The sequence below is a fragment of the Stegodyphus dumicola genome, chromosome 8 (genome assembly GCF_044657685.1).
Source record: "Stegodyphus dumicola isolate Sdum_Otavi_A_Nest chromosome 8, ASM4465768v1".
Taxonomy (NCBI): domain Eukaryota; kingdom Metazoa; phylum Arthropoda; class Arachnida; order Araneae; family Eresidae; genus Stegodyphus; species Stegodyphus dumicola.
In genome coordinates this window covers 156,215,407-156,236,451 of record NC_140775.1, presented here as the reverse complement: position 1 = coordinate 156,236,451, position 21,045 = coordinate 156,215,407, and the positions used below count along the sequence as shown (strand labels likewise).

The following is a 21,045-nucleotide window of genomic DNA, read 5'->3' as shown; positions in this document are numbered from 1 at the left end:
AAATTGTTAATTTCATATTTATCCAAAGTAAAACAGGTTGACACTCCTTACAATTTAGGATAAATTTTAGTAAAAAAAGTATAAATTAATATTTAATAACAGCATGGTTCTGATTAAACTTTTTTTTTCTGATTAGAATGATAGGCAAGCTATGCAATTAAATACAATATTTTACTATGATATAAAAAGAAAAATTAGAAAAATTTAATGACATATTATTAGTATTTTGTTTTCAGGTATATCAGTACGTAGTATAGAGAATTTAATCCTAAACTGAAATCATTCAACTAGATGTGTCAATTATAACTAACGGTAGTTTTGCAGTTTACATATTCCGTAATTACCAGTCTGGTTTATTTAATACTGAAACAGTTTAATTAACACAGTATATTAATTAAACTCTTTTCTTCTATTTTCACTCTTTTCTCCCATTTCACTTAATAAAATGCCCGATCAAAAGACTTCAAGAAATGTTACAAAAATATAGCAATAAGAGAAATCATATTTTCAAATAAATACAGTAGTATGTTAATTATAATATGGGTTATTCCTCTTTCCTGTGTTTTTCCAGCTCTCAAGATCAACCGTGATTGAGTTAATCATGGATTTTGTACCTAGTATAACTCCTATTAACTGGGAGTGCGCTATACTTAGATTAACAGAAATTTTCAGTGAAATATGTATATACGTAAGGACTAGCATACAAAATTTAGGCTTAAAAAAGACGAAACCTTTTTAAAATTTCATAAATTTCTATGAAAAAATCCTGCTTTAATCAGAAAGAAAACAGTTTGAATACAGTTTGATCTATGGAAAAATACTTAACCATAAATTTATTGACTTACCTACAGTTAGAGGTGCTAACATACATATCAAAGCAATTGAGAAAAGTAAGGAGACCTTCATTGCAGGAAATGGCAAGAATTCCTTTAAAGGCACCTAGAGTAAAATAAAACAATAATAATTATAAACCCCATAAGATACGCTTATAAAGTGTATTAAGCATTAATACAATTCAGATACAAAAAGGTATACTAACCATTTCTTGAAAAGCGTTTATTAACGTCGCCGCAGTGAGAACACTATAAACGCCTTCATTGGGGAACTGATACTAGCGCCGCATGGGGGCAAGAAAATGAATTAAAAGTAGAATGCAGAAACAAAGTCATATTTTTACAGAGAAGTTGAAGTTCTAGTGTTACAAATGTGAAACAACGGAAAACATGGATAACATCATTTTGTAAAAGGAGTAGTAAAAAGCTTAAATAGTTAAAAGCCCTTTTGAACGCATCTCAATATGATTTAAAAAAAAAAAAGATTTTAGCTTTAAGGCAAGGGTTCCCAACCTGGGGTGGGGGAACTCCCTGGGAAAAATTTCATAATTTCTTAAGGGGGGAATGCGGTCAGTTATTTACTTACTTGTTAAGTATTTAGATTTAGCTTATGAATATAAAAAAAAACTACTTTTGTTCAAGTTTTGGTATTTACCAATTTTTTCAAGTAATTAGTAAAATTAGACAAATAGTATGTTACAGCAGAAATAGTAAAACAGCATATATAAACAAAAATGAATAATTTAGTGAATTTATAAACATCTTTAAAATTGTACCACTAGTCTTGTACTCTTTTAATAAGCAACACAATCCTTTTCAGTTACAGCTTCTTAGTCTTACTTCCACATAAAAGTCTTACTTCCACATAAATAATAATTACTTAAATGTTACTGCAGCAAAATATATATTAAAATCGTTTATCAGTTAATAGAAAAAGCTTCCAGAAGCCGGAAACCAAGAATAGGAGCAACTTCCGAGGCTCCAGAAATAATTTTAATCGTATAAATCTATGTGTTTGTGAAGCACCGATGATTCACTAGGCTTCAAACAATACAAAACCTGTGAATCACATTCGATGCACACGGCTTCGAAAAGAAAGGTCGCTGTGAATCATCAGAGATGCACACGGCCGTCAAGCTGTGAATATTCAAGTTCCAGCGTCTACCTTGCTAAAAGATTTAAAATTGTTTTCGCAGTAAATAATTTAAATTTCTCAATATCTAGTATGAATTATTTCATTGCTTTAACCTTAAATTTTAGTCTATATACATATACTAAAAATTTATCTTATTATAAATAAAATAAATCTTGAGGAAATAATCTTGGGAATGAAGTAATGCAATTAAGTTTTATAATAGCAGAATGAATGTTAAATTATGCTTGATTTCTACAAACATGTAAAAATTGAACACTTTTAAGCTTATATCTTGTTTGAAGTTCTACCTTAATAAACAAACGAATTAAGTAAATTAAACAGATTAAAAATGTTTCCTTAAAATATATATTTTATTTCAGAAATAGAATGTGTGGAGTTTATATCAATTCCGAACGGAAAAATTACTTAGTTCTGCTGTAGAGACATTAGGTTATTTCGAAACAGGAGAAGCGAAAAATGAGTGATGCCCTCGTCGAAACTCGAACCTCGGACCTCTCGAATGCGCGCCGAGCGTGCTGACCATTACACTACGAAGTTTAGAGAAGTTTTCACAAGAACAGCAAGTTTAGAGAAAAATTAAGTTAAATTCAAACCAGAATCCTAAGTGAAAACGATTAAAGCCAGATACACGTAGTTAGCGTGGCCGTTAGTAAATGATGAAAATTGGTTTCTAATCATTGAACAGAGTTACTGGCCCTGCCTAATAATATTTCCATAAACTTTACCACGTAAGTAAACCCAAATGCGACTTTTGATACCTTTAAAATACGAAATAGTGCTTCTTACACCTCTATCAAGAACTTAAATACATTTGCAGCATTTTCCAGGGAACTGAAAGTGGCTAAAAGGAGTAAGATCAAATATGCGTAGCTATCAGTTGATGTAAATAGAGTATTTCCTAATAAATGGAACAAATGTGCAAATTAGAGTGAAAGAAATGTATTGAGATAGCACTCAAGAAGAATTTCCCCTCTGAGATGAGAATTTAGATTTTGACCTCACAAAGCCATACTCATGCATTCAAAATTAGGGAATTGTCTAGAATGATTTTTCCCGGATATATTGTTATTCTATCCGGCAATGAGCAAGAAACCATGTTATAATCAGATTTACGTGTACAACAGTAACATAAAGCACGATTCTGAACAGTGAAATAAGCAGGTTACATAAAGACTTCGTGTGACTTTCCCAAAAGTTATGTAAGTGAAAGAAAGTTTCTTTCATAATGTTCATCATGAAATGTATCCTTTTTCCAAACAGAGCGCCTTGAAAATTTGCCTTAATTAATTAACCAGTTAATCAACATCAGTTAAAATTTGTATGCAGTATAGAATGCAAAGAATAAAATACAATGTCATTTACCAATTAATCCAATGGGAAAGAAGTTAAACGCATAAATTTAAAAACCACATAGATCATTTTACTTTATATCCTCCTACTAAATTATTCTCCTAAAGTATGCTTACATAATGATACTTAATGCATATTTACATAGTACTTCGGCGAATTATCACCTTTACTGCAATCAACAAACACACTAATTCCGATTAAAAGTTTTTAAAAATTTACTTTTCTATAGCCCCTCCAGAATAGTTAAAAAATACAATTTAAAGAGTCGATTATTTCTTGACAACAAGGTTAACAGCTACGCCACTTGCCTTCGAGTAATACATTTACTACAAAAAATTTCTGTCAAACAAGTCACCTGGTTGTTTCTCTCAAGTAATCACTAAAATGTCATTTACCAATTAACCAAACGGGATGCGTTGCAGACTGGTATAAATGCAGACAAATACAGTACTCCTATATAGTCAGGTATTTTTCACTCCGGTAGGCATGAGTTGCAATTCTGTTTCGCATGTTCTTAGTTTTCACATCTTCTAGACTGAGCGAAAATTCATCAGGTGACGTGAGGCAAAGAGAAGACAGGAAAATGTTTAAAATAAGCTTAAATATTAGTAACAAATAATTTTCACAACTTAATATAATATTAAGAACATAATCAATACGAAGATGTTCTGATAATATATAACTGCATCTATTTATAACGCTTTTAACGTGCACAAACAGTAAATTTAGTACTGTTGCGATGATCAGACTGATTAGAAAGTTAGATCAGACTGATTAGAAATAAGTATGTAATACTTTGTAGCTAGCTATGTTATTGCAGGAATCCGCAATTTCAAACTAAAAGAATAAAAGCTTTCTTTTGTACAACAAATTTCTCAACCAAAATTATTTTATGTGGAATGGGAAACTTTCAGTGACACGAGATTATGCAACAATATCCCAAAACTTCACAAGCTTCAGGGTATAGCACGATTCTGTGATCGTGAGTATAGCGTTTTTCCCGAAACCTCTTAAAAGCCTAATTTCCTTGTTTTAATGAGATAAAACCATGTTTATGAAAAATTATGAAACGATATTATATCCTTCTAAAGATTTCGGTTCTATTTCCATATTTTATAGATAAATCACGGACTAGAAAGTTTTTGCAATTCATATAATAACATACACTTAGTTTCTGATAATGAGCTGGTTTTTTTCATCAAATTTTCTGCACGGTTTGCAAATGATTTTGAATTAAAATACATTTGAACTTATCGAAGCCGAATATTAGGTAAATAATTACTACATACTGGAAAGAGAAACGGTTATTGTAGCAATAATCAGTTGCATTGTATTCTGTAGGCATTCAATAAGTTTTAACTCTATACTCAGTTTTATAATGCATTAGATATAAGGCTTTAAGAATTCTTGCAAAGAAATACCTCATCTGATGCATGTTAGATTAAGCATACTGTTAGGATAGATACATGTAAGCATTTTTTTCTGCGTAACACCAATATATTAAAAAAATCCACAAATTTTTGTTTAAGTAAAATTATGTAAAGAAAAAATGTTTGTCTATGAACTATATTCAGAACAGTTTGCAAATCCTGCTATTGTGAGTTCAGAATTTCAAACAAATTTTAGGTAGAATTAAAAAAAATTATACACATTACAACCTTCAGTTTTCTGGTTTCGTTACTGAAGTGGTAAGTTTAAAACTTCATAAGAAAAAGATATTGTTTTAAGAGATATAAACAGATGATTCCGAAGGTTACATATTCATGTTAAAATCTAAAATTTTAGCAATAATTTCCTACCTTTCATGAACAATGTATCTGATTGCGCATCAGTTCCATCGGAATTTGAAACGCGGCAAGTGTAGTTACCATTACTCTCAGGTCCCAGTTTTGTTATAGCTAGGTTTGAGTTGAAATCATCTACAGTTCGGATTGACACAGATTTTCCGTTTTGTAACTGGCCACCATCTTTAAACCAACGGAATTCAAAAGGTGGATCTCCATCAATAACGGCACATGTCACCGAAGCCCTTTTGCCAGACGTTAAAGTGCCAGAAAACTTGAAAGGTTTTACCTCGGGCTTTTTAGCAACTGAAAAAAAAACGTGTATTTATTATGATTAGTCAAAATCACAAAAATGTTTAAAGAATATTACAATTTTTAATTTATTATGCATACATAAATCCAATGGAAGTTTTGCAGCTTAAGAGAATATTCCACAGTTCAACAACCAAAACAGTCTAACTATCACCATGAATTTTTATTTGTTGCTAGTTCTTCGCTTTGGAATTTCCTCAACCTCTTGTTTAAGTTTAGAAACTTCAGAAACTTCTATATGTTTTGCTACCGTTAAGCAAAGGAGATATTTGTTTGTACGTTATTAATAATGAAAAGCGGAGGCGCTATTGTTTTACCTAAAATCTCTTAAGATAGATTTAAGAAGTACTAATAAATGTTACTATAAACACTGCTTTCAAGAAAACTTTGTTAAACTATATAATTTAAAAGAAAAGGTTCTAAGCAAACTTATGTTTTAAATGAAGAAGTGCATGTTCCTTAATCACTTTTTGGAATCTATTGACTTCTGAGGAACGGCTATTGATTTCGTTCATAAATTCAAACTGTTTTACAGTATGAAGCTGGAAATCCGCCGCCAATATGCAACATTAAAATTTTTATAAGCTCCTTTAGTTTCTGTTAGGAATTTATCAGTCCTTCATTTAAAGGTTTCATTCTTATGAAAATTCACGTATTTTTATAACTACAAATAACATTAGACATCATTATGAGTATTTTGCAAATTAGTAACATTTTAAATATATCAGTTAATTCCCAACTGAAGAATATCAAAGCTGAAAATAATTTCGTATTACGATATTATTCAAAAAATAGAAATTTTACAATATTCTTAGTTTCAAGTTTAAAACCCTCCGACAGAGAAATCTGTATATATACGGCCTATAATTTTGTTTGTTTGTTTTTTTGTTTTTGTGACGTCTTTAAGAAAGTATATAGCTGTGAATCTTGAAATATGTCCAAGAAATTAAAAGCATATAAATCCAGGTGTAAACTACCAGGGACTTTCGGCATTAAAATCAAGAAAACACATTTTTCTCACAGCAGTTTTGGTACATTTCGGATTGCATAGTGAAACCCCTTGCCGATTGGAGGGTTAAAATAATTCGCTAGTTTTCACCGTGATACGAATATTCCTAATGGTTAAATACCGCAAAAGAATTGTTAAAAATATTAGAATTAACTACTGCAACAATGTGCGAAATAAAAAAAAATTACAAGTAAAATTTAATGAATTAAAAAAATAGGGCAAATTAAAACTACGTAGTTGTGAACAGTAGCAAACTAAATGCGTAAGAAAAGCTCTTTTATTAATTTACTTGTTTTAAGAAAGAAGTGTTACAGGAGTAGCAGAAGGCAGGATAAAAAAAGGTATTAAATCTAGAACTCAGTTCGAATGCACAAGAAAATATTATTCTGAAAGTACTTCTACATTTAATTTCTAACGAATATATAGTGAAATGTTTACAAATTCAAGGGTAAGTTTTCATTTTGACAAGTTTAGAAACGTTTTTACTCTAAGAGTATTTTTGATTTAAAAGTCAGTTCAAACAAATTTAAAAAAATATTTTACCTTTGAGATTTTCATCTTTACTGAGATTATTATTCTACTAATAATAATATCGTCTTAAACTCTTATTATGCTTGTCAGTAACATTACACATATATTTTTTCTTGACAGTTCTTTGAAAGGGATGAATATACTACATTATTTTTTATAGTATGGAGTTATTAACAAATATAATACAAAGGTTAATTATTTGTAAAAAAGCCACAATTTCAGTTGCAGCTTTCAGCCAAATTAAATACGTCCATGACCATAAAATTAATATTTATAGACAGATCTTCAAATCTGAATTATAGAGAAAATCAGAAAGTCTAAATCCGCACTACAGGCAAAGGGTGTCTAAAATTAGGTCAAAAGGTGCTATTAAATTTTTTGTAAGGCTATACGAGTAATGCTTAACCACATAAAGTTACGTACTTATTCACAAAAATATATAATAGGTTCGTAAAAATTCGTGATACTAAGACATTTTATACATAACATATTTTGATATTATAACATTAAATACATTTTTGACTACTTACCAGTTATCAACAACGTCACAGCAACCATTAACAATATTGCAGAAAGACAGAAATGCTTCATTTTAAGCAGTGGAATGTTATCTCTTACTAATCCTGCATGGAAAAAAGCCACAAATTGCATGAAAGACTTTTAAACTTTATGTAAAATATAACATAGTCCTTTGAAGTATAAAACGCATACTTACCATTGGTCTACAAGCGAATTATTAAAGCTACCATACGAAAACATCAGAACGCTTTAATCAGTATGTTGGAGACATAACACACTAGCGCCACATAGAGGCAAGAAAATAAATTAAAAGAAGATTGCAAAACATATATTCTTAGTATGAATATGTAATGAAATATATATATATTAAAATCATATATATATGAAACTATGTAACAGAATTCAAAATTTTATTAAACTGTGAGTTAAGTGTCATTTTGGTTCAAAGTGTTGCAGTTATGATGAGATACGTTTTCGTAAAAGATTAAATTCATAAAAGATAATGAAAGCGGATTAACTCATGTTGAAATTGAAGCGTAAAGTATATTAAGGATCATAAGCGAATGAAAGTGTGAACCAGTGCTGTTCATTAATTGTGCGAAGCTTAATTTACAATTATTCAGCTACTAATATCGGGAAAACTGACAACTGTATTTAAGTAATTAAAAACTTTTGTCGCAGGTTCTCAAAACATTTTTAAAGCCGAAAAATTATATGGTTCCCCCCCACAATGAAACGAATGCATATACAAGGCATACAGAAGATATTAAATCATTATTAAATGCGCCAAAATTTCGGTATTAATACAATGTATGGCAATAATAATAAAGGCAAATGCAGCAGAAGTAAACAACAGAAAATATATTTTTTGAAGATTTGAAATGATCTGATTTTTTTATGAATGTAGCTTAGCTAATTTTCTGTACACCGTCCAGAAATTGCACTTACAGGAATCTATTGAAATTAACCTAATTGAAAAATTACATATATTTTTCCCAAATGTTCAAAATTATGCAAATTTCAAAATGTTAAAAAATGGAAATTGAACAGATTATCAGAATTTTGCAAAATGAGAACAAAATATATCGTACTTTGCGTTTCAAACTAAGTGGCAAAGCTAATACGAATTTTGGATATGATCCACAAGTAAAGGTTTACTTCCGAGTTTGAACAATAGATAACATTACTTTATTAAACAAACCTTAATACAGATTAAACATGAAAGTTACTGAAATTCTTTAAAATACGCTTTATAGAATCAGCCTTTAAGATTAATACAAGAGATCTGAATCACTACATTTACCTTTCAGCCACAATGAGCTGGACTGTTCTCTCGATCCAGCTGCATTTGTTACGCGGCATGTGTAGTTTCCGTTATGCTCAGAACCTAACTTTGTAATGAGCAGATTGGAGTTGTATTCATCAATAATTCGAATGGTCAAGGTTTCACTTTCTTGGACAGCCACACCGTCTTTCAGCCACATAAAAGAGAATGGAGGTCTTCCAACTGCTACAGCACAGATCACGGAGATTCGCTGGCCATCTTTTAAAGTGGTACTGAAGTGGAAAGGACTGACTTCGGGTTTCAAAACAGCTGCAATGGGGATTCAATAAAATTTCTCATAAAGCCGAATTAGAAAATAATAATATACACATTTTATACGCATTTTCCTTCTTTTTTGCATTATAGAGATATCGAGGTTAAAATTTGCAACATTTGTAAAACAAGATAAATACCAATCAAATGTTATGATTAAATTAACTTTTATATGCTAATTATGAGTTCATTACATGCTAATGCCTATGATGTAACTTGCTATATTTGCGCATTCAGTCTTTTATTTGTATAAATTTTTCGCTTTTAAATATTTTATTTTTAAGCATGTAGAGGGTAAAAAATAAAGAAATTATTAATAAAATTTGCACATTTTTCTCGTTTGGTAGTGCCGAGCTGAGTTATATTACTATGGTTTTATTTTTTATAATAGAAATTGGAGTGAGTTGTCCGCTAAAGAATTTAACTACCTTTTGTTATGCATGCTAGTTACCATTTTGTTCAATGCTTCAAATGTTTTTTTTTTTTTTTTTTCATTCTACACCGTTTTTCATTCCTCAAAACTATACAGTTATAAATTTACTAACATACCTTAGATATGCACACTTATAGTATAAATAAGTGTATGCTAATTCTTGTCTTTAAATTCATGCTACTTAATATATTTAATAAATGCTAATTTACTAAATTAATGAAACAAACCGATCTGCTAATAATGTACTCTTATTAAGTTTTTATTTGAAAAACTGTATGTTAAAATATATCAAAGACACCACGGTCATTATTTTAAGGGAACAAAAGTGTTATAAAATATTTGACACTTATTTGGTTTTGAGATAAATTAGTTAAGATTTTTACATAATAATTGTGTTACATGTATCTCAAAGAATATTCATCTCTTTTCAACTTAGCTTAATAAAAAATAACAGAAAAAAAAACAACTTAGATAATATATGTAAGTGAAAATAGCAAGGGGAAAGCAGATTCGCGGGTTTGGTCTGGTGCCGACGATACATGATAACAGCAACGCAATTACATTTTTGTTCACGTTCTGCTAATTCAAATATTTAAATATTTTTGAATGCACATAACAGTGAAAATATACGAAGTACAGATATACAGATTTCCTGTTAGAAACAAGTAAAAGGTTTGTCACTTTCTCACAAGTGTAATTATTTGTTACCATGCCAATTTCAATCATTATGCAGTTCATTCTAGTAATCCACACATAACTTACTATTAAGACTGTAATAATTATTTAAATGCTTAAAAACGTACAATATAAAATATTATAATTATTTAAATGCTTAAAAACGTACAATATAAAACGTCATACTTTTAAGTAATGCTATTTATTCTTAACTGCCAATAAAATACTTGCGTTTGCATTGGAATAAAACACATTCTGAAAATTATAATTTTAATAATTCGTAATAAAAGCTGTTATGCTTTTCATGAATATATCTTAGTCTCTTACCTGAAACTATACTCAGGAGGATGAGTACGATGCATGTACTGAGATGGACTCCGAAAGCCATGATAACATTACTACGTTGAGCTACATGATATTAAAAAAGTAAAAAACTATTAGCATAAATATTCTCTATTGTTTACCATCATATTGAAGAAAATGATAAATAATATAACAGCCCACCTTTCTATAGCAGTTTTAGACACAATCTGCTCACTTTCCAACACGACGCTAGCACACAACCTTTTGTAACAGAAGTATCAACATCTCTGATGAGATGCTAGCGCCACACAGTGTTGAAGAACGTAAGGAAAAATTCTTCTATTCGAAGTTGCGCTATCCTCAGAATAAGTTAATCTTTTTTGTATCACAGAAAATTGTAGGAAAAATGAAAAATAAATTGTATTCTAAAATTGTATGAGACAATATTAATCCTTCTTTCACTTACCTGAGCTTTAAACGCATACTGTAACTTGTTTTTGAGTTACATGCTTTGAAAATTAAGAATGGAAAAGATAATTTATTTCAGACACATCTTAACATACATATATAAAAGAACTGAGCTTGAAAATCATGCCAATTCAACTTAGAATGAAGAACAATCTAAAGAAATGAAAATATCAGTTATGTTAAGGGCAATAAAGCACCAATGAAACTGTCATCAACAAGAATACCTTTCATAAGCAAAGCATCAGAATGTTGAGTGACACCATATTGGTTGGAAACTCTGCACGTGTAGTTCCCATTACTTTCGTCCGTAAGCTTCTTCAAGGCGAGAAAAGAGTTGAAATCATCGACAACTTTTGTTGATAGGATGCTATTTTCTCGAATTTCTGAATCGTCTTTAAGCCAAGTAAAAGAAAAAGGGGGATCGCCATCAATGACTGCACAATGTACTGATGCTCTCATGCCCAATTTTAAGTCGCCAGAAAATTGAAAGGGTTTGATTTTCGGCTTGAGATCACCTGAAAAAATAAGAAATCAATTGAATAAATTGTATACGATGTAACAGAAACTGAAACGCATCCCTTGACCATAACTGCAGCTGAGGGAAGAACAGAAACAGAAGAAGCAGACGGAAGAAACCCAGACGACAGAACATAACAGACTGAATACAGAAACTTAACTGAAGAAAAAACAGACGGAAACAGAAGAAACAGAACAGAACAGGAAAAATTAGCACAAGAAAAAATTGCATGAACAGAACTAAAGCCTATTCCCGTTGTGGTCTCAAACAACTAGCTCAGAGGTATGACAAATTAACTGCTCTGGTAAATAATCTATCATCTTATCAAATAACATGTCATTTCAACACTGTTTAACTTTATAAAAATCTCCTGGACTATCAAAAAATACTTTTGACATTCCCAGGATGTAAATGAACTGTTTATGACCTCATCGAATATTTTTAGATATTAAATGATATTCGTAGCAAGATTTCATAGCAAGAAGTTTGATCTAAAGGAGCAAAGTGTACATGTGATTGTGAAAAAATGTTTCATTCTGTTCATCTTATGTGTAGAAGAAGATCATTTAACATAAGCCTGTTTGGTTTCCCTTATGAATGTTTAAATGTGCGAGAAGCTAAGGAATAATTTAATCTCAAGAAAATTTTAAAGCAGTTTTCACTTACAAATTAGCAAGGAAGCCATTTTTGCTTTTATAAAGAAAGTAAAAAATGTATTTTCAGGATGTAAAAGAATGGCTTCTGTCAAGTGTCAAAATCGAATACTTTTAGTAATCAAATGACATTTACAGCAAGTTTTTACAACAAGGATTTTGTTCTGAAGTGCCTTGAGAGTTCAGGAGACTGCCAAAATAAATTTTATCTTGCACATCGTACATTTCATAACGTACATACGGGAAACAGTCGTTTAGAAACAAGTCTTATTTGCCTTGAGAATGCTTAAACGCATGAGAAGTTAAAGGATAGCTTAGTAAGGTTTCATTCAAAAATTAGAAAAGCCATTTTTCACAAAGGAAAGAGGTAGATTGCATATTAGAAAGCTCAAGGAATTTTAATATCAAATTTTGTAAAAATTTGTTTCAAGTTGTTTATAAGGAGTTGAAGTTTATCTAATTTTAATTCTCAAGTAAGTATGGTTATTTTATTAATTTAACTATACTTATAATTATTTTATCAAATTCAACATAAATTTAATTTATTATAAACATTTAAATTAAATTTTAAACATTTTAAGAAAGGTTTGGAATATATTTTCGATGAAAAATAGAAGCTTCTTTTAGACTCATTTATAACAAATATAAAAAGGCATTTTTCTTCCTCTTCGATAATTTATTGGCATCTAATCTGTTATAATAATTAGTACACTGAAAGCGAAATAATAAACACTAATTTAAATATATTTATTAAACGTATTCTTCTAAAACACGTGTCCGATGAACTGAGTGAATCAGAATGTAATGAAATTTACATATTACATGAAATGGTCAACAAGATATTGAAATGTTTTTAGATGATTTTAAGCAACATATATCATACGTGACTAGAAGATGATAGAAAAATAAAACTGCCTCAAAGTAAATATTAGAATATTATTTTTTTAATTAATAAATTATATTATAATTTTAATTAGTTTAAACTAATATTAAATGTTAAAATTTTTATTCAAATATTTAAGTAAGAAATCCTTTAAGTAATATGATACGTTTAATATAAATATATTTCCATCTTGTTTATCAGTTTATATATAAGGATATGTCATGCATTTATAAACAATTAAATGCTTATGGTTGAATCTCGTTATTTTGTTACTCTTTAGTTACCACATAATCAAACGTTATTTGGACATATTTTGCAGTAAGATTTGAATGAGTTTTTTTTAATTTAAGTAAAATATAATTTAGTTTTGAACGCATTTATGCATAAAAAATTTACATTCTCGCAAATGATATAAATTCAGTAGTAAAAAAATATGAAAATAAATTAACTAAAGTGCTACAGATAGAAAAGAAGAGTTAGTTGATTTCATAAGAATACAAACTGAAAGTTTTTTCAAATAAACCATATAATACATTCCATAGCATTCAGAAAAAATAATACACACCGACAGACATATACGTAAAACAATTAAAACATGTTTTATAAGAAGTTTTTCTCTATTTTTTGCAAGTGAATTTTTTTGTTAATAACATCAGATTCTAGTATAAGCACAATACTACAGCAGTTCTGTACAAACATTATATATTGTTTCCACTATTAATATTGTAATTTATATTTTGGCAATTACCAAATGCAAATCCTGCTCCAATACTAAATACTCAGATCCGTAAATCTGGCACAAATGATAATATTTTATACGTACATTATTTTAAACACAGAAGGATAAAGACCTAACAGTGATAGAATTTAAGTCACATATATAGTGTGAATACATACGGAGAGCATTTAATTAAGTTTCGTTATGTTTTTTAAACGTCTAACAGAGCAGATACGCCGCTTTGCCACATTTATAGTCACCATTACTGTTCAGAATGAAACATTAAATTTATGATTTTTGGATAGTTTTAGTTAAGGACTGTACAGTTAGGAGATTTCCAAAAGAGGTTTTATAATTTTTTTAAATAATTATGACTTAAGAATAATGTAGTAAAACACCTGTTGTTTTGGCACTGTGGAAGAAAATAAAGAAGCACTTTCATAACTTAAATACCGTCATTCCTTATAGTTTAATTACTATTACTTTCAGTAATCATTTTTACTTGTGTTTCAGTTTGCAAGTTTAAACTTATATTTTTCATCTAGTTACCTTGCAATAATACACTGCATTCAGAAAAAATCATTATGGAAATCTAAATGACGTTTGAAATACTAGCTTTCATGTAAATACTTACCCGCATCAATCAAGGCAATACCCTTGAAAACTAGCAAAATAGAAAACCAATGGCACATCATGATGGTAAAAAACAGAGACGAGCAGAATCGCTGCAAAGCATAAACAATAAATAATTATGTAATTTATAAGAAGAATTGACAGATTAATAAAGAGAAAATGAAGTTATACAGTAGCGAAAATTCCTTACCTAAATCATAATCAACAAAATGGCCCGTACTGTATTTTAGTACGTATGAAACTGTAACATGGCAGAAGTCTTCGAAAAATGCTATCCTGTTATAATACGCAAACGGCATACTAGCGCCCCATAGTGACACATTTTGCAGTTAGAAAATACAGTCAAAGGAAAATTAAAATAAATAAATAAATAGTTTACGTTTTCTACATAAATACGGGAGAAGAATTCTAACTAAAAATTTACAGTACAATAATATTTGACTGAAAGGGTATTTTAGTAAAGAATATGATTTTGCAAAAGATAAAAATGCAGGTAATGCATTAAATAATCCGCACATGAATACTTAACATAGAAAGAGAAAAATACTCTTTACATCAATATCACAATGAAGACTTCAAGATCACATACAGTTTGAACAAGTGTTTGTTTGAAGTTCATTATTAATGAGTTTAATATCAATTCAGTGCATTTTTTCATCTAAAATATGCACTGATATATTTTCATTGAGTTGCACTTAGTTCTGAATAAATGCTAATTGTAAGGAGCCTGAAATATAGTATAGTATTTAAGATAGAAAATTACGCAAAATACCAATGCATTGACATGTTTTCATTGTATTACATTTAATTATGTAACAAATGCTAATTGCACGAAATCTGAAATATAGTATAGTATTTAAAATAGAAAATTGTGAAGAATAGCGAACTTTGATATGGATACGCCTGGAATATAGAAAATGGGAATTCAATATAATCTAGCAACATGAATGGTCATTAAGTTCGGAATAGAGATAATAATAACTTCATTATTCTTCTTTGAAGAGTCTTACCCTTCATAAGAAGCATGTCCGATTGCTGGTCGAACCCAACTGCGTTGGACACCCGACAGGTATAATTGCCGTTATGTTCTGGAGTCAGATTCGAGATCGCTAAATTCGAATTAAAATCATCAATGTTTCTCACTGTTACTGACTTTTGTTCCTTTATATCATGACCGTCTTTCATCCATAGAAATGTAAAAGGTGGATCACCATCCGTAACGGCGCAAGTGACGGACGTCCTTTTGCCAATTTTGAGAATTCCAGAAAATTGAAATGGTTTGATTTCGGGCTTTGACAGACCTGGAAATTGTAAGGAATGAAATGATACTCATTTTTTCCATTGTACAAAATATTCTTATGATTTAATTTATATTTATTGTAACTTATATAATATTTTTACATTTCCATACTACCAATCTGAATAAATGTAAAATTTTCCTTATTTCTATTTTCCATTTTCCCTCCTCTAATCCAAACTTTAATGGTTAAATCGAATTTGTATCGATATTCAAGCGGTGATGCCACACGCAAAATGACTATAATGGCAATTCTGTTGCTTTAATTCAAAATCTAATAACAAAGATTAAAAAACACTTACTTCGATTAAAAAGTAATTATTGATAATTAGACAGTTATACCACATATGGCGTAGAATGAATGCAATGAACAATCGTCATGCACGGAACGATTTACACTACCTTGTATTAAAGTTAGAAGTTTCTGTAAATGATAAATCTTTCCGATGAATATATAATTGAACAATATAAATTTCATTGAAGTTATAGTATTTTAATCTCCTTGAGCAACAAATTACATAATGTTAATATAAAAATTATTACACGCCTTATTTTATTCATATATCATTACATAATTTGATGCACTATACACTTTTACTGCATAGGATTTTAGTTCCAAGCTTATAAAAGAAGTCTGTAGTCGAAACCGAAAAATCAGATAAAATTATATCGTAACATATCTTCAGGTTGTTCTTTTAGAAAAAGGTTTTTTTTTTTTTTCTGTAATTTGATTTACGTTTTAGAATTAAGAATTTAACGCAAAAGATAAAAAATATATCATTTATTACGAGTAATGCAATTATTTTCCTCGATATACGAATTTTATTCAATTTCAATTTGGTTTAATAAGTTTTTCAGTTTGCAAATTATTCTAATTATAATGCTATACGGGGTTTTAGAAATTCATTAATTTTTTAATTTCCATAATGGGAAAAGTTTCGTATTTTTGCTAATGACTGTCAAAGAAGATATACAATATTTAATGAAATTTTACGTTGCACATATAAAGCATGTATGTATAATTATCCGTAGCATACATAATACAAAAGTTTCCATTCAAATTAGGAATGCTGATATAGTAAAAGTAATGCAAAATATACAAACAAATAATAAGATTTACGTATTAAGAATATTGAAAATGAAATTCAAAATAAGAAATCTAAATATTCCTCTTCTCTCCCGATCTTTATTGTTTAACATTCCATCCTATGTATTAAATTGTAATTTTTTCTAAATTTAAAGCAGATCGAAAAAGTTTATTTTTCAGGTTAATTCCTTTTCGAAATTGGCTAAAGATGTATAAAATATATATCAAGATTTCAAATATATCTAAATATAGAAGATTTCTATATATATCTAAATATAGAACATTTCTACATATAAATATAGAAGATTTTAGAGTAAATAGCTTACTTACTAACCTGTAGTGAGTTCTGTCAGGATGAACATATAAACACATACAGTGAATATATAATGAAACGCTTTCTTCAATACACTGAAAGAGCCAAATAGACTGAGAGCTAATATGCAGTACATATTCAGAAATATAACTAGTAAATCGTAAAGAATGTATAATTATGAGTTGTAACGATACAACTTGGTTACTCAAACACTTTCTTCATACATTTATATAACCTCGCACCAGGCCTTTACACAAAATAAAATTTTGGTAATTTTACGAGATGCGGATTACTAGCGCCACATAGTGACAACAACTGGAATAAAAAGCATATTAAACTTATAATAACACAAATTTCAAGAAAACATTCTTTAATCACAGATTTTAACACATTTCTAAAAATGCTAACAGTGGAAAAACAATTAAATTTTTTTTCAGTGTCGTTATATGTCCAAGCTATGGACAAGAATGAGTATTCATCTAAAACATAAACGAGAAATATGAAATACATTTTAGGCGATAACGAATTGCTTTTACTGAAAATAAAACAAAATTTTGAACAATATTTTCCCAGCGGCAGAAGTTCTTACTTAGTTGATAGGTTAACTAAACATGGTAAAATAAGTAAGGTTTTCTTGTCTTGGAATTTGATTGAGGATGTTTTGCTTATTATCCACTCAGCAGCTGGAAGTGTTTTAATTTCGCGGTAAAACTGTTAACATTAAAAATAAAAATAGCATTAAAAATTAACGGCTAATTTGCAAAATTTACTTACAAAATAATTCTGCATAAAATGTTTTAAAACACATGTTTTCAAAACTCAAAAGATTTCCCAGACAATAACATTATTACATAAAGAATTCCAAATATCGCATGTGATTTGCAACTACCTACAGACAAGTTTATAACCAAAATCCATCTGTTGGTTACAGAATCATTCATTAAATAAATTTTTACCATACCATACAGTTCCAACACTCACTTAATATCCTTTGATATTTTGTATGGCATATTCTTGGGACGTTTTTTCATGATAATTTCGTTGATGATGTATTAAACGTACTGTTTAAGAATGGTCCTTAACCTAAGCTTGTTGTTTTAAAATTTGTTTCCAAGAATTTTCACTTTTTAGAATCACATGGCTGAGAATATTCGCTGCATATAATTTCAAAGAAAAATAAGCTTGCATTTACGAAGAAAAAATCACGATACGAAGATAAAAAGTAACTACTGGTAATGAAAAATTAAATATTTGTAAAATTTTAGTACATACTATCTGTTATTTAAAGGCGAAACTTTGATCAAAGTAAACTTAGATTAAATTAGAAATTTTTCACACATGTACATTTCGCACTAATAAAATCATAAAATTTTGTAAGAATGACTATATTTTTGCATGACCGTATTTTTGCACATTTTACGACACTGAACAAAAAAAAGCATTGCTAGAAATAAGAAATGGCAAATTTATTTGGGATCAGCTTTTCACACAAAACAATTAATGAAAAGCTAACTACAAAATTTAACAACTTTATATATATTCAATCCCCCATTGTTAACCAATTACGTCCGCTACAGAGGAAATATAAAACAAAACTAAGCAATATTCATAATCAAACTTTCTTTATTCTGTCACATTTATCCATCATAAAAACATCAACTTTTATAGATATATAAACGAAAAGTGGAATTTTATGAATTCGTGAAAATTTAAAAACCATAACATTTTAAGACCTGTTTCGACGCCTTTAGTTAAGAGCAGTTAATGTTAGCTGAATAGTTACATCTATTAGCCTTATTAAAGTTGGTCTTGAATATATATTAAAAACCTATATCCATTTGCAACAAACATTAAAAAAAGAACAAACAACAGATATCGTTAATGTGCATAAACGTATATACACTTTGCTCAAACTTATTCGGTAAAAAATTATACCCATTGTAAAAAAATACATATATTTTGAGTGGACACACCTATATATGAAAAAGGATAACTAGAAGTTTCTTAATGAATATACAAATGGATATTTCTTCGGTAAAGTTGTCCCATAAAAAGCGAAAGAAATATACGCATCTAAATATCACAATCCTGTGATCGGCCAGACACTTTTGTGATCGAGTTTTTGGCCTTTATCTGCTATAAAAAATAGCTACGATAATGGAAAAGTCAAAATTAATGAAAAGCAATTTAAAAAAAAGCTTGTTTTCTTACTCTTCATTAACAACATTTCGGAATACTGATCGGTTCCAGCAACATTCGAAACACGGCACGTGTAGTTTCCATTGTAATTTGGTCCCAAGTTTGTGATTGCCAGATTCGAAGTATAGTCGTCCATTTTTCTCATCACAACTGTGTTACTATCGGTGATCTCTTGACCATCTTTGAACCAGGTAAACTGGAATGGAGGATCTCCATCAACGACTGTACAGAACACAGAAATTCTTTTGCCACTTTTCAGCACTCCAGAAAAGTGAAATGGTTTAATTTCTGGCTTGTTTTCACCTGAAAAATTTTAAATACATTTTCATTTACAATAAATATTTATTAAACAGAAGTATGGTTAATTCTTTTGCAAGTACACTGCACTCAGATTGCTACATAATTGTTCTAGATGTGTTGTGACTAACCGAAGTTTTGCAAACATTCCAAGAGAGTATTCAATCATATATCGTCAAGTTTGAAGTATATATTAGAAAGCAATTATTTTCATATCACGGCACTCAATAATCATTCGAGGTAATTCATCTAATTTCTAATGTCTAGAAAGAACTTTAAGCTTATAACTTATTTATCATAATAAAATAGAAGAAAAAATACAGTGCCGTCCATTAAAATTGCTACACCATGAAAGGAACATGCTACAAACGTCAAATAACCTGCCTACTACATGCTAAGGTATTACATGCTGGTATATACAAATGCTTAGCATTCCAGCATAAAGCAGGTATGATTAACGCCATTTACAGTATGTATAAATCAGAAGATTGCACAACGCGTTTCTCATTTGAAAATCGTATTCGAACTTTGGTTGTTTGTGTAGTCATATTATACCTCGTATAAGAAGAAGACATTCCCCACCAACACATATAGGAATTAATACGGGCTGGATCATGGCTTAATGTAATTTCCTTTTACTACTCTGCGACATTGCTGATTGTGTTAGTTAAGCTTCCATACTTGCTAAGGAATTTCAAATCGATGGGTCCAGAATGGCATACTGAACTCAATTGCAGGATCTCAACGGCCTGGAACACTAACGCCAGACATTTTATCCTCTCGTGGCCTTGCAGGATCATATAGCCACGTCATGTACCTTGAGTCAGGAATTTGGCTCGTCGGTAGGACGATAAGTGTCTGCACGGACAGTGCGATGACGGCTGTTATATCCCGCGTTGTCAGCACAGCAACCATTGTTGAGGCTTCCACTGACGCTGCAGCATAGACAGATGTGCTTACAATGGTGCAGCGAACGATGATACTGGACACATAAGTATTTCCCCGTCCCCTTTTTCAGATGAATCCCGATTCTGCATACAGCATCATGACGGACATATCTGCGTATGGAGGCAACAAGGAGAACGAACATTGCTATTTTGCATTTATCATCCGGCACCGCTAGTATGGGATGCCATTGGGTAAACATTTCGGTCAGCACTTGTTCACCTAGCCAGTAATATGGACAGCTGCCGTCACATTCTAACGAGTAAAGGCCCGTGGCTGTGCCCTATCTTCTAGGCCTGTGTGACACCATTTTTCAACAAGATAATGCCCGACTGCGTGCTGCCGGTGCTATCCTGACCTTCCTCAGTACATAGAGTGTTCAACTATTAGCCAATCAGCCCGTTCTCCAGATCTCTCTTCCATTCAGAACTTTTGGCCATGGGTCGCCAAGAAACTGGCACACCACCATTCGTTAGTCAAATAAGATTGATAAACTCTGACATACAGTTAAAGCAACTGACAACCCGTGGTGT

The 21,045-nt window shown here is 30.1% G+C and overlaps 1 protein-coding gene across 9 annotated transcripts in view; it reads right to left on the bottom strand.

Annotated features, from left to right (window-relative positions):
• Positions 1-21,045, bottom strand: part of LOC118180639 (cell adhesion molecule Dscam1-like) — a 243,855-nt gene that overhangs the window by 186,643 nt on the left and 36,167 nt on the right. Inside the window, exons 1-3 of one of the 9 annotated variants that reach the window (XM_035349713.2) lie at positions 14,376-14,451; positions 10,527-10,607; positions 8,798-9,088 (exon numbers count right to left, since the gene is read on the bottom strand). The exons of 5 other annotated variants lie outside the window; for them this stretch is intronic. In XM_035349713.2, the coding sequence (XP_035205604.1) occupies positions 8,798-9,088; positions 10,527-10,607; positions 14,376-14,436 (433 nt within the window). In that variant the 5' untranslated portion in view covers positions 14,437-14,451. Of the gene's footprint in view, positions 1-5,138; positions 5,430-7,505; positions 7,549-8,797; positions 9,089-10,526; positions 10,608-11,194; positions 11,486-14,375; positions 14,452-15,384; positions 15,676-17,092; positions 17,136-21,045 lie in introns of those variants that run through there. 3 more of the 9 variants (XM_035349720.1, XM_035349835.2, XM_035349830.1) reach the window with 3 other exon arrangements.